Source organism: Pogoniulus pusillus, chromosome Z (assembly GCF_015220805.1).
Source record: "Pogoniulus pusillus isolate bPogPus1 chromosome Z, bPogPus1.pri, whole genome shotgun sequence".
NCBI classification, from domain to species: Eukaryota; Metazoa; Chordata; class Aves; order Piciformes; family Lybiidae; genus Pogoniulus; species Pogoniulus pusillus.
The window spans coordinates 113,441,817-113,462,280 of NC_087309.1; the positions used below are offsets into that span (position 1 = coordinate 113,441,817).

The window sequence follows — 20,464 nt, forward strand, 5'->3', positions numbered from 1 at the left end:
TTCTTAATTAATTTATATATTTGCTAACAAGATGCTTTGTAGATGTAGAAAAATTAAACAGTTTAAAAATTAGTTAATTTAAGAGTAAATTGGAGGTGTGATTTATTTGATTAAACATTTCTGACTTAGATTTTGATCTCATAAATTTGTTTCTAAAACAAAAGTAGTGTAGAGCTATTGAATGGTTTAGCTTTCTGGGATTTTTCATAGGGACACAGTGCAGCATATTGTCAGTGGTGCATTTTGTTACCTGCTAGCAATTTAGGCATTTGAACACTGAACCAAAGATAGTGCAGAATTTCAACAGAAAATATCTTCTGTTGCTAAAACCTTGTCATGTTCCAAAAAACCTTAATAATTGGGTTTTTTTCTCCCCCTCTTCAGCCACCAGAAAGACAGATCGCTGTGGGGATTTGTTCAATGGCTAAGAAATCTAAGTCCAAACCAATGAAAGAAATTCTCGAACGCCTCTCCATGTTTAAGTACATAACTGTGGTAATATTTGAAGAGGATGTCATTTTGAATGAGCCAGTAGAAAACTGGCCTTTATGTGACTGTCTCATTTCTTTTCATTCTAAAGGTAAATCCTATGATACTACAAATATTTTTGAAATCTAAATAATATTTTAAGTGGTTAGAGTATCTTTCCATTTTTTTTTGCGTTTTAGTTCAATTTATTTTCCTAGGAAATTAATTTGTCTTGGTTAATATAATTCAAATGACTTTTAAGAGAAAGTCCTGTCTGACATGCTATTTAAAATTGCCATTCCACTAGTAGATGTGTAGCCAGTGGAAATGGTGATCTAATACTTACTTGATGCAATATCTGTGAAGGCATGCTACTTTCTTGAGGGAAGTGTTAGGTGTCTGGACACTTGTTGATGTATCTGTGCTAAAGACTTGTGAGGTTGGACAGTGAACTAAAGATAAGTAGTTTGAAGCTGCAAGTTGTATTTTCAAGTAGAGGCAGTAAAAGCATTAGTTCTGTTCCTATAGAAGTATAGGCCACATGAAGGAAGGGGGAAGGTGCTGGAAATGGGACCACTACTTTAGGCTGCCTATGGTGAAATTAGGCTGTAGAGTCATAGAATCGTAGAATCATAGAATCAACCAGGTTGAAAGAGACCTCCAAGATCATCCGGTCCAACCTATCCCCCAGCCCCATCCAGTCAACCAGACCATGGCACTAAGTGCCCCATCAAGTCTTTTCTTGAAGACTTCCAGAGACAGTGACTCCACCACCTCCCTGGGCAGCCCATTCCAATGCCAATCACTCTCTCTGCCAACAACTTCCTCCTAACATCCAGCCTGTACTTACCCCCGCACAACTTGAGACTGTGTCCCCTTGTTCTATTGCTGGTTGCCTGGGAGAAGAGGCCAACCCCCACCTGGCTAGAACTTCCCTTCAGGTAGTTGTAGACAGCAATGAGGCCAGTCCTGAGCCTCCTCTTCTCTAGACTAAACACCCCCAGCTCCCTCAGCCTCTCCTCATAGGGTTTGTGTTCCAGGCCTCTCACCAGCTTTGTTGCCCTTCTCTGGACACCTTCCAGCACCTCAACATCTCTCTTGAATTGAGGAGCCCAGAACTGGACACAGCACTCAAGGTGTGGCCTGACCAGTGTTGAGTACAGGGGCAGAATAACCTCCCTTGTCCTACTGGCCACACTGTTCCTGATGCAGGCCAGGATGCCACTGCCTCTCTTGGCCACCTGGGCACACTGCTGGCTCATCTTCAGCCTACTATCTATCAGTAGCCCCAGGTCCCTTTCCTCCTGGCTGCATGATCTTCTTAAGCTGATGTTAGGGATGTCACTATTTGAGGGAGCATCCTCCTACTTAGGCATTACTTCCTGATGTCCTCTAAAGCTTGACTATGAAGATTTCAAGCAGTTTACTGGTGTTGTGTCTTAATTTAATTGGCTTAATTATTTTAGGATTTCCACTGGACAAAGCAGTTGCCTATGCAAAACTCAGGAATCCATTCATAATCAATGACTTGAATATGCAGTATCACATACAAGACAGGTAAGTAATACTAACTTCCTGTTAGGAATAAACTACTTTTAAGGTGGAGACTGAGAATCTGTTGTTATTGCATAGTAAAAGTTCTGTGTATTGCACAATAGTCTAAATAAATCTATTTACAGTCCATGTTACAGTTCATTAATGTATGCATAGTTTTCTGGGATACATCTTTAGGTGTGGGCTTTTTTAATTTACAGCATATATTTAGACATAAAAAGATTTAGCAAGGTGTATTTCTGTAAAGCTTAGAGAACAGCAGAATTTAAACTCTGAAAATACATATATCGTAGGTCTGTATGGCAACTGTACAACCTCCTCTAATGGGAGAACTTGTGACTTAAAAGAGATTGTGGGTTTTCCTGTTAAGTGAATACTTATGGGAGCTGTTGGTGTTCAAAGATTATGTGGTTGTTCAGAGAGAGTTTTCTTTTGGAGCTGCAGTCATGCATAACAAGTATTAACAAAACAATAGTGAGCAAAATACATAAACAGTGGAGCCTTCTGAATAGAGAAATGACTTGTGATTTTGGATGGCTTTAGGTGCTGTCCCATATAAACTTTTTCAACCATTCATCTTAGTAATCTTTAACAAGATAACACTCATCCTCGTTGACCTTCATGAGGTTTGCACAAGTCCATTTCTCAAACCCATCAAGGTCCCTCTGGATGGCATTCCTTCCATCCAGCGTGCCACACCACGCAGCTTGATACCTTCAACAAATGCATCAAGGGTACACTTAATCACGCTGTCCATGTCCCCAGCACAGATGTTGAACAGTTCTGAACTCAGTACCACCCACCCTGAGGAAGGCCACTTGCAACTGGTCTCCACTCAGATGTCTGGCCATCAACTGCAACATTTTGAGTGTGACCATCCAGCTAATTCCTTATCCACCAGATGATCCAGCTGTCAAATCCATGCCTCCAGTTTAGAGTCAAGGATGTTGTACCAGACAGTGTCATATATTTTGCACAAGTCTTGTTAGATGATATTATTTGCTCTTTTCCTATCCACCAGTGATGTAACCTGTTTGCAGGCAGCCACCAATTTTGTCACACATAGTTTGCCCTCAGAGAACACTGCCATGTTGCCCGTCATCAGTCACCTCCTTGTTTAGTGTGTGCCTGAGCATGGCTTCCAAGAGGATCCGCTCCGTGATCTTGCCTCTGGGCTTTCCTTTTTCCCCCCATTCACCAAATGGGAGTTATTCTTCTCAGCTATGATGGATAGTGGCTTAGCAACTTCATCTGCCAGTTACCTTAGGACCCACAGGTGCACCTTGTCAGATCCCATGGACTTATGCATCTTCAGGCTCTTTAGATGATCTCAAACTAAATCTTCTCATACAGTTGGCAGTTTTTCATTCTTCCAGTTCCTGCCTTTGTCTTCTGTTACTTGGGTGGTGTGGCTGAAGCCCTTGCCAATAAAGATTGAGGCCAAAAAGAATTAATCACTGAGTACCTAAGCCTTCTCCATATCCCAGGTAACCAGATCTCCTGTTTAGTTTTGGAGACTGCCCAGATTTTCCCTACTCATACCTTTCATCACTGGTATATCTGTAGAAGATTTTTTTCGTGTTGCTCTTGATGTCCCTGACCAGATTCAATTGTCGGGGCTTTGGCTTTCCTAATCTGCTCACTAGGGGCTGCTGCTGACAGTGTGTATTACTTCCAGGTCATTCCTTCTACTCTGTGCAAGCTTCCTTTTTGTGTTTGGGTTTATTTCAGGATCTCCCTGTTCCTCCATGTATGCTTTCTGGCATTTTCCCCTGACTTGCTTCTTGTTGGGATGCATTGTTCCTAAGCTTTGAGGAGGTGATTCTTGGATATTCTTCTGGAGCTCCATTTCCTTCCACATTTTTATCTCATACAACTCTATCAAACTGTGGATGCATTTCTTGCTGACAGAGGACATGATTTGACAAACATGAGCAACTCATGCTGTGAAGAGTGTCCTTGAGCCCATCTCAGAGGCAGGAACTGAGTTGATGAAACAGCCTCCACGTCCAGCTGCAAGGGGGCAGGATCTGCTGACCGCAGGAGGCTGGCCCCATAAATGTTTGCTTTAAATCTTAACCTGTCTGTGTCTCATGCATAGCCTTAACCTATCTGTGCCTTCCACATGTACCAATCTCAGTTAAGCTAGCTGAATACACCTGCTCTAAGTTTGGCAAAAAAGACACTGTATTGCCACAATAAAGGGAGGACAATTTAACCACACTGGTAGATGTTGTTACTCTGGCCGCAGACTTTCACCGACATCAAATGGGTCTCAAAAGAGTCTGAAGTCCGATCTTCTGAAGTCCAGAGCTGTGAGCTTCCTGTGCCCTGTCCTCACTGCCCTAGGAATCTTGAACTGCTCCATTTCATGATTATTGCAGCCAGTGCTGCCCTTGAGCTTTACATTCCCTGCCAGCCCCTACTTGTTGGTGAAAACAAAGTCTGCATAGAACCTCTCCTTGTTAGCTCCTCTATCACTTGTAGAAGGAAGTTATCATTGAAGCATTCCAGGAACCTCTTAGATTGCTTATGTCCTGTTGTACTGTCTCTCCAATGATATCCCTCTTGAAGGTCCAGTCATCTATTGCTGGCCCTGACATTGAATTGAGTGGGAGAGGCTGGGGTTTCCTTGTTGCACTGCCGGAATGGACAGAATAAGGCTGGCATTGCAAATTACATTTTTAATTGTATTGATGAAATCACTGCAAGGATACAGCTGTGTTGGTGACATTTAAAGCGTTATGTTAATAAATTATGTTCTGTGTATGTAATCTTAATGTGATTTTAAAAAGAAGTATTTGCAAGTGTTTTCTCCTTCTTTACTCTTGGACTGTAAAATACAAGTATTGGTAGGATTTGCTGTCTTATTGTGCAACTTCTGTTCTTCCAGGAGAGAAGTGTACGGTATTCTGAAAGCTGAAGGCATTTTACTTCCTCGCTATGCAGTTCTGAACCGTGACCCAAACAATCCCCAAGGTAAAAAGTGTTGTCTAATGTTTCAAGAGTTGGCATCTCTGTTTCAGATGGAGAACAATACATAAAGAGAGAAAAGTTCATTTTTACTTGCTTGGCAATTAATTTGGTTGTGTAGAGGATGTCTCTTCTAGTATTTAAAATATAGTTGTGAGTTAACCCCTACTGACTGTGGGAGCAGTCTGTCAAACAGAAAAGGTATCAAGGCTGTGTAAGGGCTGTTCAGCAATAACAAAAACCATCATGACTGTTTTCATCACAAATTCAAAACATAACACAGCTGCTTTGGTCCCCACCAAGCAGACTACAGTTTGTTTGTGAAGCTTGGAGTGACAGTCCTCTTACAGCCACCACAGAACAGGTAAAATACAAGAACTTCCACAGTCAAGCTGGAATTATAATACATCACTAAAAACAGTAGCATCGATAATGCTACATTATCCACAGTAATTAGTAATTTTACTTGAGAAAGTAATATTGACATAAATAGGTCAAGCTACTGAATCCCTTCTAAGCATAGGCAAATATAAGGGAAATTTAGTCCAAGCAAATCTAACTGCACCATCAGTGTTGCAGAAGCAGGGACAGGGACTGGAAGAATGAAGATCTGCTGTGATGGTTTGGGTGTTTCCCACTCCCCCACACTTTATGAAGCACCCAGACTAGGCTCAGTTGGCTGTGGGAATATAAATGAAGCTGCTTATTTACAGCAGCACAATATACAAGCAGATATTTACAGTATATACAATCATATACAGACATATACAAGGTAAAAGGTAATACAGAAACACAACTCCCCTCCCAGAAACCTGAGTCCCCAGGAGGGGCTCTCAACCACCCCTGCACCTTCCCCCTGCCCCTCTCAACCTTACCCCAGTCCTAAGGAAGAATAGAGGTTCAGCCAAGAGGTTAAGAAGCAAAGGTGGGTTAGGCCGCATGGAAGGTGAGGTTAGGGAGATGCAACTCAGTCAGCAGCCCAAGGCAGAAAGAGTGAAAAATGGCAAGAGTGTTATCTAATGTTTTAATTTCTTCTTCCCAAACTGCTTAGCGAGACTTCTGAGGGAAGCAGACATCACCATTGTTTTCCTTTCACAGCCTGTGATCTAGTTCTTCTCACCAAAACATTCTACCCTGCTTCAGACTAGCACATCTGCCCACTGTAAGAGTAGTCTGTCTTCGAGACCTTCTAATGAACCTGAAGGTGTGCAAGTCCATGGAGTTTGATGAGATCCATCTGTGGACCCTCAGGGAACTAGCTGATGAAGTTGCAAAGCCACTTTCCCTCATATTTGAAAAGACATGGCAGTCTGGTGAAGTTCCCACTGACTTTTGGAAACGGGGAAACATAGCCCAGATTTTCAAAAAAGGAGGTAACAAAGATACAGGGATCTAAGTCAGTCTTGTCAAAGAGTTTATGGCCTTTGGAAGAGGGGTCAGACCTCTAAGGAGGATTAGAGAGATGTCATGAGGTTATGCAGGGAGAAAATCAGGAGGGCCAGAGCCCAGTTAGAACTCAACCTAGCTACTGCTGTTAAAGACAGCAAAAAGTGTTTCTATAAATACATGTCTCTATTCCAGTTTAAATTCCCAGAGACTCAAATATATTTGATAGAACCAGTAAGATGTTTTTAGAGTGCCTTTCCCTCTTCCCCCTTCTTTCCCAAAGGAAAGGAATTAGATGTAGGGAGGGAAGGTAAGCACAGCCAAATAAATAATCTCACTGTGATTTGGAAGTCAAAAAGAAGAAAAGTTTAACAATAAATTAAAAAGATATCTGAGGTGGGCAAGTTACAAAGGTATAGGGAAGGAAAAAAAAAACCAAATACAAAATGTGTAAATACAACCAGATTTTGATGGTGATGGCTTTGTCCACCTCATGGGTGATGGCCACGTGGTAAAACAAAGAGAACCAGGAACAGGATGGTGATGGTGGTAAGCAGGGAGGCAGGGAGGGCAGAGAGAGAGCAAAACAGGAAGTCCCCCTGCTTTTATGGATCTTTAGTCAGGAAGGGGGAGTGGGCTAACCATCACCTGGTAGTGTTCAGACCCACCCCTGGGGAAGGATCAGGACCACCTAGGGTCAGGTTCAAGGTCACTACCCATGGAAGGTTAAGGCTGTACAGTACATTAAAAACAAAAGGACTGGAGAGAATCATCATCCTTTACTGGGTGCATGGGGTAACAGTAGCAAAGGATGAGGAAAAGGCTGAGGTACTTAATACCATCTTTGCCCCAGCCTTGGAGAAGAACTATCTGTTCCCTAGTCACCCACATCCCTGAGCTGGAATACAAGGAGGGGCAGAGTGAGACTTTGCAATACAAAAGGAGATGGTCAGTGGCCTGCCACACCATTTATGCGGTGGCTGTGTTGGTTGTACCCAAGGGTACTGAAGGAGCTGACTGATCATAGAATCATAGATAGAATCAGCCAGGTTGGAAGAGACCTCCAAGATCATCCAGTCCAACCTAGCACCCAGTCAGCTACAACATGGCACTATGTGCCTCGTCCAGTCTTTTCTTGAACACCACCAGGGCTGTTGACTCCACCACCTCCCTGGGCAGCCCATTCCAATGCCAGTCACTCTCTCTGCCAACAACTTCCTCCTGACATTCATCCTATACCTCCCCTGGCACAACTTGAGACTGTGTCCCCTTCTTCTCTTGATGGTTGCCTGTGAGAAGAGACCAACCCCACCTGGTTACAGCCTCCCTTCAGGTAGTTGTAGTCAGCAATGAGGTCACCCCTGAGCCTCCTCTTCTCCAGGCTAAGCACCCCCAGCTCCCTCAGCCTCAACTCATAGGGTTTGTGCTCCAGGCCCCTCACCAACTTTGTTGCCCTTTTCTGGACACATTCCAGCATCTCAACATCTTGAGTTGAGGGGCCCAGAACTGGACACAGCACTCAAGGTGTGGCCTGACCAGTGCTGAGTACAGGGCACGAATAACCTTCTTTGTCCTGCTGGCCACACTGTTCCTGATGCAGGCCAGGATGCCATTGGCTCTCTTGGCCACCTGGACACACTGCTGGCTCATCTTCAGCTACTATCTACCAGTACCCCCAGGTCCCTTTCCTCCTGGCTGCTCTCCAGCCACTCTGTCCTTAGCCTATAATGCTGCTTGGGGTTGTTGTGGCCAAAGGGTAAAACCCTGCAATTGGCCCTGTTAAATCTCATCCCATTGGCCTCAGCCCTCCCATCCAGGCTGTCAAGGTCTCTCTGCAGGGCCCTTCTAACCTCTAACAGATACACACCTGCTCCTAGCTTGGTGTCATCTGCAAACTTACTGATGCTGGACTCAATCCCCTCATCCAGATCATCAGTAAAGATGTTGAACAGAACTGGGCCCAGGTCTGATCCTTGGGGAACACCACTAGTGACAGCTGCTAACTGGATGTGGCACCATTCACCACCACTCCCTGGACTCTGCCTTCCAGCCAGTTCTTGATCGATATCAGAGTGAATCTGTCCAAGCCATGAGCTGCCAGCTTGGCCAGGAGCTTCTTGTGGCAGACAGTGTCAAAGGCTTTGCTGAAGTCCAAGTAGACTACATCCACAGCCTGCCCCATATTCACCAGGCAGGGAACCTGATCATAAAAGGAGATCAGGTTGGTGAGGCAGGACCTGCCCTTCCTAAACCTGTGCTGGCTGGGCCTGATCCCTTGGCCATCCTGTAGGTGCTTTGTGATGACACCCAAGATGACCTGTTCCATGACCTTGCCTGGCACTGAGGTCAGGCTCACAGGTCTGGAATTTCCTGGTTATTCCTTCCAGCCCTTCTTGTGGATGGGCATCACATTGGCAGCTTCCAGTCTTTGGGGACCCCTCCAGTGAGCCAGGACTGCTGATAAATGATAAAGAGTGGCTTGGTGTGGTGGTTTGGGTGTTCCCCGCCCCCCCCCCCCCCCCACTTTTAGAAGTACCCAGCTAGACTCAGCTGGGCTCTGGGAAGTACCCAGTCCTAAGGAAGAATAGAGGTTCAGCCAAGAGGTTAAGAAGCAAAGTTAGTGGAAGGTGAGGTTAGGGAGATGCAGCTCAGTCTGAAGCCAGAAGCAGAGTGAAGACAAAATGGCAAGAGTGTTATCTAATGTTTTGCTTTCTTCTTGTTCAGCAAGACTCTGAGGGAAGAGACATCACCATTGTTTTCCTTTCACAGCCTATGATCTAGTTTTTCTCACCAAAACATTCTACCCTGCTTCAAACTAGCACACTTGGCCAGCTCAGCTGCCACCTCTCTCAGCACCCTAGGATGGATCCTCTCTGTCCCATGGCCTTGTGAGGATCCAAGTGACTCAGCAGGTCCCTTACTGCTTCCTCGTGGATTAGAGGGGGACTGTACTGGTCCCTGACTCTATCTGCCAGTTCAGGAGTCCAGCTGTCCTGGAGACAACCTGTGCCACTATTGAAGATTGAGGCAAAGAAGGTGTTAAGCACCTCTGCCTTTTTCTCATCCGCTGTCACTATATTCCCCTCTCTATCTAACAAGGACTGGAGGTTGTCCTTGGCCCTTCTCTTACCATTTAAATATTTACAGAACCATTTTTTATTCTCCTTACCAGCAGTGCCCAGCCTAAGCTCCAAATGGGCTTTTGCCTCTCATTTTTTTCCTACAAGACCTAGCAACTTCCTTGAACTTCTCCTGGGACACCTCCCCTCTTTTCCAAAGGTGATACACCCTCTTTTTTATCTTCAATCCCTTCAGCAGCTCCCTGCCCATCCAGTCTGGCTGCCTCCCTCCTCAGCTCATCTTCCAGCACAATGGCACAGCTGCTCCTGTGCCTTCAGGAGTTCTCTCTTGAAGCAGGTCCAACCTTCCTGGACCCCTTTGTTTTTAAGAGCTGTTTCCCAAGGAACTTTCTGAGTTAGTTCCTTAAATAGGCTGAAGTCTGCCCTTTGGCAGCCCAGTGTGGAGGTTCTGCTGATGCCCCTCCTGGTTTCTCCATCTATTGAAAACTCTATAATTTCATGGTCACTGGACCCCAGGCAGCCTCCAACCACCACATCCCCTACCAGCCTCTGTTTGTGAGCAGCAGGTCAAGCAGAGCTGCACCCCTGGTAGGCTCACGTAACAGCTGGGATAGAAAGTTGTCTTCCACACACTGCAGAAACCTTCTAGACTGCTTCTTCTCTGCAGTGTTTAAGTCCCAGCAGATGTACTTGACAATCCTCTTTCTGTCATTTACCATCAGTCCTACCTGTCTGGTGGGTCCTGGTGGAGGGCAGCAAATGCAACTTCCATCTATAAGAAAGGCTGAAGGGAGAATCTGGGGAATTACAGGCCTGTCAGTCTGACCTTGGTTCTAGGGAAGGTCATGGAGAAGATCCCCTTGAGTGCCCTTAAGCACTACATATGGGACAACCAGGTGCCCAGGCCCAGTCAGCATGCAGCATGGGTTTATGAGGGGCAGGTCCTGCCTGACAAACCTGATTTTGTCTGTGACAAGATGAGCCACCTAGTGGATGAGGGCAAGGCTCTCTGTGTTGTATACCTGGATTTCTGTAAGGCCTTTGACATGGTTTCTGATGGCACTCCTGTGAAAAACCCTGGGTGCTCATGTGGTGTTCCACAAAGCTCAGTACTGGGACCAGACCTGTTGAATTTATCAATGACCTGGATGAGAGGATTGAATGCGCTCTCCATAAGTTTGCAGTTGTCACAAAATTAGGTGGGAGTGTTGATGTGCTTGAGGGTAGGGAAGCTCTACAGAAGGACCTGGATAGGTTGGACTGCTGGGCTGAGGTCAACTATATGAGCTTCAAGAAGGCCATGGGCCAGGTCCTGCACCTAAGCCACAACAACCCCATGCAATGCTACAAGCTTGGGGAAGAATGGGTGGAGAGCTGTGTGGTAGAAAAGGACATGGGGGTACTGACTGACAGTTGGATGAGTATGAGGCAGCAGTGTGCCCAGGTGCCCAAGAAGGCCAACAGCATCATGGCTTGTATTGGAAATAGTGTGGCCAGCTGGGAGGTGATTGTTCCTCTGTACTCCACATTGGTGAGGCTGCACCTCGAGTATTGTGTGCACTTCTGGGCACCACAGTGCAGGAAAGACACTGAGGTACTGGAGTGGCTACAGAGAAGGGCTGCTAAACTGGTGAAGGGCCTGGAGGACAAGTCCTCTGAGGAGCAGCTGAGGGAACTGGGGCTGTTTAGTCTGCGAAAACGGAGATTGAGGGGAGACCTTATTGCTTTCTACAACTACCTGAAAAAAGGTTTTAGAGAGGTAGGCACCAGTCTCTTCTCACAGGGGAGGGGATTCTCCCCCTTTACTCTGCTCTCATGAGACTCCCACCTAGAGGACTGTTTACAGTTCTGGAGAACCCAGCACGTGAAGGACATCAAACTGTTGGAGTGAGTCCAGAGGAGGCCACAAAGATACTCAGAGGGCTATGAGGACAAGAGTTGGGAGTCATCAGCCTGGAGAAGAGAAGGCTTAGAGAAGACCTTGTAGTAACCTCCCAGCATCTGAAGGGGGCCTACAGGAAGGCTGTGGAGGGACTATTTACAAGGTCTTGTAGTGACAGGACGAGGGATAATGGGTTTAAACTGGAAGAGGGAAGATTTAAAATAGATGTTAGGAAGGAGTTCTCTAAAGTGAGAATAGTGAGACACTGGAAGAGGTTACCCAGGGAGGTTGTGGCTGCTCCCTCCCTGAATGTGTTCAAGGCCAGGTTGAATGAGGCCTTGAGCAGCATGTTCTAGTGGGAGGTGTCCCTGCCTGTGGTAGGGAGTTGGAACTGGATGATCTTTGAGAATCATAGAATCAACCAGGTTGGAAGAGACCTCCAAGATCATCCAGTCCAATCCATCCCCCAGCCCTATCCAGTCATCTAGACCATGGCACTAAGTGCCTCATCCAGGCTTTGCTTGAACACCTCCAGGGACGGTGCCTCCACCACCTCCCTGGGCAGCCCATTCCAATGCCAATCACTCTCTCTGTGAAGAACTTCCTCCTAACATCCAGCCTAGACCTTCCTCAGCACAACTTGAGACTGTGTCCCCATGTTCTGTTGATGGTTGCCTAGGAGAAGAGGCCAACCCCCACCTGGCTACAGTGTCCCTTCAGGTAGTTGTAGACAGCAATGAGGTCACCCCTGAGCCTCCTCCAGGCTGCACACCCCCAGCTCCCTCAGCCTCTCCTCATAGGTCCCTTCCAGTCTAATCCTTTCTCTTATTCACTTGGGTTTCCACAGTTTGGGGTATGGGAAGTCTGGCCTTTGCCCCATGGGGTGGACTGAGTGACTTGGGGACCCAGAAGGCTTCCTGGTAGGACTTTAGGACTCTAGAGACTCCCTAGAGGCAGAGGTGACAGAGTTTAGAGCCCTGAAGATCGCATCAGGCATGCGTTTCACTGTCAAATCAGGACGGGTGGCTGTTTTTAGCAACAATGTGAAAGTATAAAAGGTGTCACAGTATGGTGGGCTAGGAGAACTGCTTGGTTATCTTCTGCCAGAGTGGGTCACTTGCCAGGGCAGAGTTCTGTTACCGAGCTAGTAACATATAAGAGAACTGCTTGGAGATGATCTGCAGGGTGGGGGGTCACCAGTTGCCATGAAGAAATGCTGCTAGGGAAAAGCTGAGAGGGAGCCACATGTAAAGAATTGGTTGCTGAGAGGTCAGCAGCTAGAGACTAGGACCTTCAAGGTCTGTCATGCAGCACTGCCTGCTGAGAGAGCGATGCCATCCTGTCTGGCCCCAGCTCATGGCTCCCCACTCGCCACCCCCATTCACATCACTCCAGCTTCCATGATCATGATGTGTGCCCCTTATAGACCAGATACTGTTAAATAAACTGCTGTGGCACTTGGCTCCATTTCAGTCTTAATTCTGTTTTTGAGAATTTTAAGTTAGTCACATTAAAGGTCCAGTTGGGCATCACCCAGGTGTTAAGCTCAGCTGTCCCCAGCCCCTCTGATATCTGCAGACAAGTTAGGACACAAGGGAGTTTAACTTCTGACAAATTACCCACCACTGGACCATGACAGTGGATGGCAAGTCAAAGGATGTGATCCTACCCCTCAGCTCTTGTGAGACCCCACCTCGAGTACTGTGTCCACCCCTGGAGCCCCCAGTGTAAGAAGGGTGTGGACCCATTGGGGAGGGTCTAGAGGAGGGCCACAAAGATGATCAGAGGGCTGAAGCAACATAGCCTTAAAGTAACATAAAACATAATGTGGTACAGCAGACATGTTCAGCACATCATCATCTGACTTTGTGCGGTAAGTAACAAATTAGTGAACTGAAAGCCCAATGCAGTCTTTTCATTTCACCACATGAAATTGTCCCAAATGTAATGATTTCATTAATACATTCCGTGAATATATTATTGCATCTCTGTTGTTTGCACTGTTTCAGAATGCAACTTGATTGAAGGAGAAGATCATGTGGAGGTGAATGGAGAAATCTTCCAAAAGCCTTTTGTAGAAAAGCCAGTGAGTGCTGAGGACCACAATGTTTACATTTATTATCCAACATCTGCTGGAGGCGGGAGCCAGAGGCTCTTTCGGAAGGTGAGGACATTGTACTAAAGCTAGTAGTTGTAGAATTATAGAATCAACCAGGTTGGAAGAGACCTCCAAGATCATCCAGTCCAACCTAGCACCATGCCCTGTCCATGGCACTAAGTGCCTCATCCAGTCTTTTCTTGAACACCTTCAGGGACAATGACTCCACCAGCAACCCGGGCAGCCCATTCCAATGCCAATCACTCTCTCAGTGAAGAATTTCCTCCTAACATCCAGCCTAGACCTCCCCCAGCACAACTTGAGACTTGTAGATGCCTAACAGCTGCCTATCCATACATTAGCTGGGTCCTGTTTTATCGTGTCCCACTTGGTAGAAGTAGTGGCAGATTGGAGAAATTAATTTCAGGGAATGCAAGTTGAAAGAAGACCTGTATTTGTCACAGTACATTGTCAGCCCACTGCTTATTCCTGTAGGTAAAAAAACATATGCTGTCATTATGCTTTTAGACTTAGGAAAATCTTTTTTCAGTGTTCAAAACCTGCTTGCTTTGTTTGGTACAAGAAGCATTTTCTCAGTATATATGTGTTATTTGCAGGAGTTTTAAAGTATCTCAGACAGTAGTCTAGTGAGTTTCTTAACAGAAAAATACTCATTTCAGATTGGCAGCAGAAGCAGTGTTTACTCCCCTGAAAGCAGTGTGAGAAAAACTGGCTCCTATATTTATGAGGAATTCATGCCTACAGATGGCACTGATGTGAAGGTATGACAACTGCATATTTTTACTTATATTTAGAACAATCAAGTACTCCAAGAGCTTGTTAGTTTTAGAGATTAAAGTGTGTCGTTGTGTCAGGGATTAATTTTAATGAAGTCTTCATACAGTTCATAAAAAAATAATTCCTGCTTCAGGTAAACACAGTACTTGTAATGTAGAGCAGCTTGGCTTATGTTGTTATAATGACATGCTGGAGTCTTATTACCAAACGCATTGTCTTTCCTTTTCTATATTGCATTAGTGCCAGAGCAGCATATACTTTCCTGTGTAAACAGAAGTTGCCTAGGTATTCTATCTGAAGGTTACAAAGAAATCTGCATTGCACTTACCTGTAATTATTTTTGTTCATTTATTTTCTTAATAGATGTAAAGATTAGGTAGTATTAAAGAGCACTAAAAGTAGAGCAATAACAGATTAGGTGTTAACCCAGCCATGTACAAAGATTGTTTTCTTTCCCTTCGTTTTAATTCTGGGTGTTTTAAGACAGTCACAAAAAATGTGACACAGCTGTTCTGCATTATACATGAGAGACCAGTATATTCAGACAAGATGTTGATGTTTGGAGAGTGTGAGATCTAGTCCAGTCTTACAACAGAAAGCCCTTACCAATTGCAGTCAAATTTTTCCAGTTGGTGATGTATGAAGGGAATGCCCATTTTATGTTCATAGTAACTTAACAGGGAATTTGTCTATGTTTTCATGAACTATACTCATGAAAAGATGGTTGTACTGCACAACATTTATATTAACCTAAGATTACAGAGACATCTGCATAAAGGCTGTTTCCAAGAAGAAAATTTTCCTGCTATCTGGAGAGAAGCAAGTGACTCACGGGATGGGGACTGTTTTGACTACTTGTAGTAGAGTCAACAAGGTGCACCTGTGGACTTCAAACACCCCAAAGTAAAATCAGGGATTTTCTCTAAGTAACAATACTGTCAGTTTTATCAGTCAGCTTCAACCGACTTGCTATATTGTATGAACTGACTAAAACAGGAGGCATTTGCAATCGTCTGGTGTAGGTAAATTCTTTACTTACCAAAGCTTAGAGTTTTGTTTTTCTTATAAGTGATGTTAGCCCATTTTTGAGGGCTGCTGACAAGGCTCTCCTAGTATGTGTTTTGTCTCATAGCTTTATCCTACGTTGTCAGTAAATGATGAGTGTTCTGTTGAAGTTGTTCCCACATTTGAAATAAACTTAACTAAATGTATGCTTATATGTAATTACAACGAATCAAGAGCTCCTGTTTTTCAATAAAGGTGTACACAGTAGGTCCAGACTATGCTCATGCTGAAGCCCGGAAATCTCCAGCTCTGGATGGCAAGGTAGAACGAGATAGTGAAGGAAAAGAAGTGAGGTATCCAGTCATCCTGAATGCAAGAGAGAAGTTAATTGCTTGGAAAGTATGCCTTGCCTTTAAAGTAAGCTGATTACTTTACTATCTGATCAAACATTTAGTGTCAATTAAGTGTTGATAACATTAACTTTCTGTAAGGTTTCAGTGCACAGAGCCAGCAGTGATAATTGCTGCAGAACTCCTAGGATGGTGAAACAGTAGACTTCCACATCACATCTTTTTTTAATTTGGAAGAGTTCTTTATTACAGTGAAAAGTTCTGCATGTGTTGCTTATGCTGCATAAGTTCACTTAATTCATGTGCTGCTATTGTGCTTTGCTAGTTCACAGTTTATCTGTTTCATGCATAACACGTTCACACATTTTGTTAGTGATTTCTAAGTTGACAAAAAACAGCTTCAGTAGCCTTGCTTTTGTAGCTTTTGTTAACTATTTTTTACATTGGGCCAAATTAAATGTTAATTTGGTACTAGCATGGCTAGGTCCTTAGTTGAGTATTTGGTAGTTGACATTTTTTGTTTAGTTTTAAAAAACATCATTCAAAACTTCAGTCTTGTATCCTTCTTTCACTTGTCTTTATTAAAAGACTGTCTTGTGGTCTGTCTCATTACCTGTATGTAACGATGATGGCATTCTGGAGCTTGTAGAGTTTGGATCTGTATCAGCCAGCAAAGTGGGCTTTGAGATGTGTAAAAGTAATCTGTTGAAATAGCATCTAATATCTTATACTTTTAATGTCATAATTATCCTGTCAAATTTAAATTTGGACAAAAATACTTTTATCAATATTTTCACATTTCTTGCTTGCCACCCTTAAAAATTTTGTGTAGAAGGAAGCCAGTGTCACAGTGGGGAATTTGTAGGCCCATAGTTGCTTATGCTGTTAGTCTTGAAGGAGGAGTTCATGCATGTGAATATGACCTTCAGCTCTGATACTACTAGGGACATGTAGAAATGGTAAAAAGTACTGAGTATAAAATCTGACATGTTTTTATCACATTTTCACATTAACGCTGTGTTAAAAATGTAAAGTTTATTTTGGATAAGGAATCCTAAGGAAAGTGATCAATGACTTGAACTTTTATTCTTAAAAATAGCAAACAGTTTGTGGCTTTGATTTGCTGCGTGCTAATGGACAGTCCTATGTCTGTGATGTGAATGGCTTCAGTTTTGTGAAAAACTCCATGAAATACTATGATGATTGTGCTAAGATACTGGGGTAAGGAGTTTTGCCTGTTCACTCTTATCTGTGACTGTAGTTTATGTGTTGCTTCCTTAATGCTAAATTAATTACTTAAAATTAAATACCATATAAAGTCATTAAATGAAGCAATAAATTATGAAAAATAAGTCTGAATCAATCAATAAATCCCAAGTAAATTCCTTATTCTTAAAATCACCCCAAACATCTGAGTTTGGGTGGGTTTTGAACACTTAATGGAAGGAAGTAATTTGTAATCCAGATTATGTTTTTAAAGGTAGTTGAGGCTTTTTTTTTTCAAGCAGAGAGGCACCACTTGACAGTTACACTTGCTGACAGTGTACATTATCTTTGATCTGAAGAATATTGTACATTTCTAAAGGACTTTTCCAGATTTCATACAGGTAGATCCAAACTGATGTAGCATCGAAGTGTCATCTGTCATTGTATCTTCCCTCTTCTACTGACAGCAAAGAAAAACATAACAAGGATTCATACAGAATGAAGTGTTGTCCTCAAAGCAGGCTGATCCTATTTTGGCCAGTTAAACTAGCTTTACAATATAAGGTTGCACTGATGAGATACAGCATGGCTTTATTCATTATCACATGGTCTGGGATCATATTAAATGAAGGAAGAGCTAAGCTGAAATCATTGTAGTTTTGATGAGTTGGAGTGAATTGTCAGACCTATTTTGATTTCTCTCTATTCAACTTGTTGCAGCTATTAAACTCTGAAAAAAATCTATTACATTATTTTCCTTATGCTTTATTCCTAGGAGTAATATATTAAAGTATTAAGTTATAGCAGATTCTTTTTGTGTGCTTTTTAGAAATGAGGTTTTTGCTTATGCTACTTTATTATGCTACCTGTTACTATTTTTTCCCCCTTTGTGTTACTGCTTTCTTTTAAGCTGAGTGGCAGTTTTGAATTTGGGAAACAGAATATTAGCAATATTTAACAACCTTCTGTAGGCGAAGGCAGTGTTACAATTTTGTAGCTATGATCAGAGACCTTATCTATTTTTCAAGTTCTAGAACAGAAACTAAAGGTACCACTCTCATGAGAATGGCTTGCTGATTATCAGGAATGTTAAGCTAGACAATGGAATCAGGTGTCTGAATATTAAATTGACAAGATTAAATCGTATCCAAGGGAGTCTTTTAGGAGCTGAAGTTCAAAAATGAAAGTTTTTGCAAGTCCAGGGCCATTATGCTAATGTCTCTGTAGCAGTTACTCTGACTTTAAATTCTTAAGTAGTCTGTATTATATGGTTCAAAGAAAGATATTCATGTAGAGACTAATGACTGGTAGTAGTCTAAAACCACATTGATAAAAATATGTCACTTAATTTGGAATTTTTGTGTGTTATATAAGGCATGCTTTAAACTTAGTGTTTGTTTTTCTTTTTAACTCTTTTTTTTTTTAGAAATATCATAATGAGAGAACTTGCTCCCCAGTTTCAGATACCATGGTCGATTCCTTTGGAAGCTGAAGACATTCCTATTGTGCCAACCACCTCTGGAACAATGTAAGAAAATAGTATCTACATTTGAATTGTTGTGAGCGTCTAATATAACTTCTGTTTGAATTTTTTTTCTCTTCACAAGGTGCCCACTTTGGCCTATGAACACTTGTTTTGTGTGATGAAAACAAGGAAAGAATCACAATTACTATGCCAGCAATCAGAGTTTATGACCCTTAGTCAAGCTGAGTATAGAACAGCAGATTTTCAAGTGTAGCGTTTCTTTACGTGTAGCTTACTTCACTGCTAATCATTGTTCCAACGTCAACTTAATAAATGCTTCTAATCCACATGCTCTCTCATTTGATAAATCTCAAAATCATTGCTTTAAAAACTACTTAAAATAGATATTCTGTAGTTACCCAAGTCTTAAAATCAGTATTAATATTTTATACCTTAATAATTTTTGGTTAAACATATATTCTTCAATATCCTCCCATCTCTTTTGTAGTTATGTCAGATAACCTCAGCTTCATCAGTTGTCTTGATTCGTGGTGGATTTAATGTTAAATCAAAGACTTTCATGTATAGAGTTGTTAAATAAAATTGCCTTGCAATTTCAGGATGGAGCTTAGGTGTGTTATAGCTGTAATACGCCATGGGGACCGAACACCAAAACAAAAAATGAAAATGGAAGTAAAACACCAGAAGTAAGTAGAACTTGGTGAAAATTAGTTTGGATGGTTTAGACCAGGGCTCACTTCTCGATGATGGGAAAGCAATGACTTGAATAAGAACTGCATCGCACAAGTGTGGTTTGGGTTTTTTGTTTGTTTTACATCTAACCAATCTGTTTAACAGGTATGGTCCTCTGTCTGATAAGACTGTGTGCTAGTTTGAAGCAAGCTGGAATGTTTTGGTAACAGAACTAGATAACAGGCAGTGAAATGAAAAACAATTGATGTCAACTTCTCTCACAGTCATGCTGAGAACTCTGGGAAGAAGAAAACATTCTCCATTTTGTTTCTCACTCTTGCTTTTGCCTTAGACCTGGTCACATCTCATTAACCCTGCTCCTACTAACCTTGCTCCCTAACCTCTTGGCTGCACCTCTTTTCTTCCTGAGAACTGGGGTAAGGTTGAGAGGGCCGGGGGAGGTGTTGGGGTGGTTTAAAAGCCCCTCCTGGGGACTTAGGTTTCTGGGAGGGGAGTTGTGCTTTTATACTGTTTATCCTTTGTATATTTCTGTATATAATTGTATATAACTGTATATATTGTAAATAGCTGCTTGTAAATTCTGCTAGCTGTAAATAAATTGCTTCATCTATATTCCCAGGGTCCGTCTGAGTTAGCTGGGGCAAATTCAAAAGTGTGGGGGGGCGGGGTAACCCCCAAACCATCACAGACTGTCACATTACTTGTGCAGACTTTTCCTTCACGTGCTGTGCCTTGTGAAGCATCTTGCTTCATCTTAATGGAAATCCACTTGTCTCTGTAGAAGCCTTTATCCAGAATAATGCATCAGAGAATATTTCTGGTTGACCATTTGACCATGAGTTTTGCCTTTCCCTTTTTACCCATTTTCTTGTCTGAGCTGTCATCTTACTGCAGCACCTTTTCATCTTTTAATTTCATAAAACTTTGATGATTCTGAATTTCTGATAGATACCATCTTTATGTTAGTGTTCATAAAGTGCCTTACCTAACTGGACTAAAATTAGGTGCAGTTCAGTGGCAAGTAATTACTTGTTTTGGTACTACATTCTTCCCTTCAGAGATAAATGCTGTAGAAGTGTGGGGCTGTTCATGTGGTATTTTTGTTCCCTGGTTCTGTTCAGGGTAATTCTTAAAGATCAAGACTTGTTACAGATGTATAATTGAATTTTATGTCATTTTATATATAGAATGTTTTTCTTTTTTTTTTAACAACAAGTCAGTAAGAGAGAATATTTCCAATGCTCCTAATCCTCTAATGTGTTGAAGATTGTGGTGGGTCGGGAACTTCTCCCTTCCCCCCAATAAATTCAGCTCAGATGGCTTGAAAGTAAGGTGAAGCTTTATTTACAGCAAAGCTAAACTTACAAACATATATACACAATATATTTATGTCTATTTACAATTATATGCAATTTACAAATAATACAGAAATCCAGTCTTTCCCCCCCAGACAAACAAAATGCCCAGAAGGGGTCAATGCCACCC

General features: G+C 42.8%; 1 protein-coding gene across 1 annotated transcript in view; it reads left to right on the plus strand.

Annotated features, from left to right (window-relative positions):
* The window catches only part of PPIP5K2 (diphosphoinositol pentakisphosphate kinase 2), a 67,251-nt gene that overhangs the window by 15,782 nt on the left and 31,005 nt on the right, over window positions 1-20,464 (plus strand). Inside the window, exons 3-11 of the mRNA XM_064140914.1 lie at window positions 385-580; window positions 1,935-2,025; window positions 4,916-5,001; window positions 13,353-13,507; window positions 14,122-14,223; window positions 15,500-15,661; window positions 16,694-16,815; window positions 18,227-18,328; window positions 18,886-18,972. Coding sequence (XP_063996984.1) covers window positions 385-580; window positions 1,935-2,025; window positions 4,916-5,001; window positions 13,353-13,507; window positions 14,122-14,223; window positions 15,500-15,661; window positions 16,694-16,815; window positions 18,227-18,328; window positions 18,886-18,972 — 1,103 coding nt within the window. The remainder of the gene's footprint in view (window positions 1-384; window positions 581-1,934; window positions 2,026-4,915; window positions 5,002-13,352; window positions 13,508-14,121; window positions 14,224-15,499; window positions 15,662-16,693; window positions 16,816-18,226; window positions 18,329-18,885; window positions 18,973-20,464) is intronic.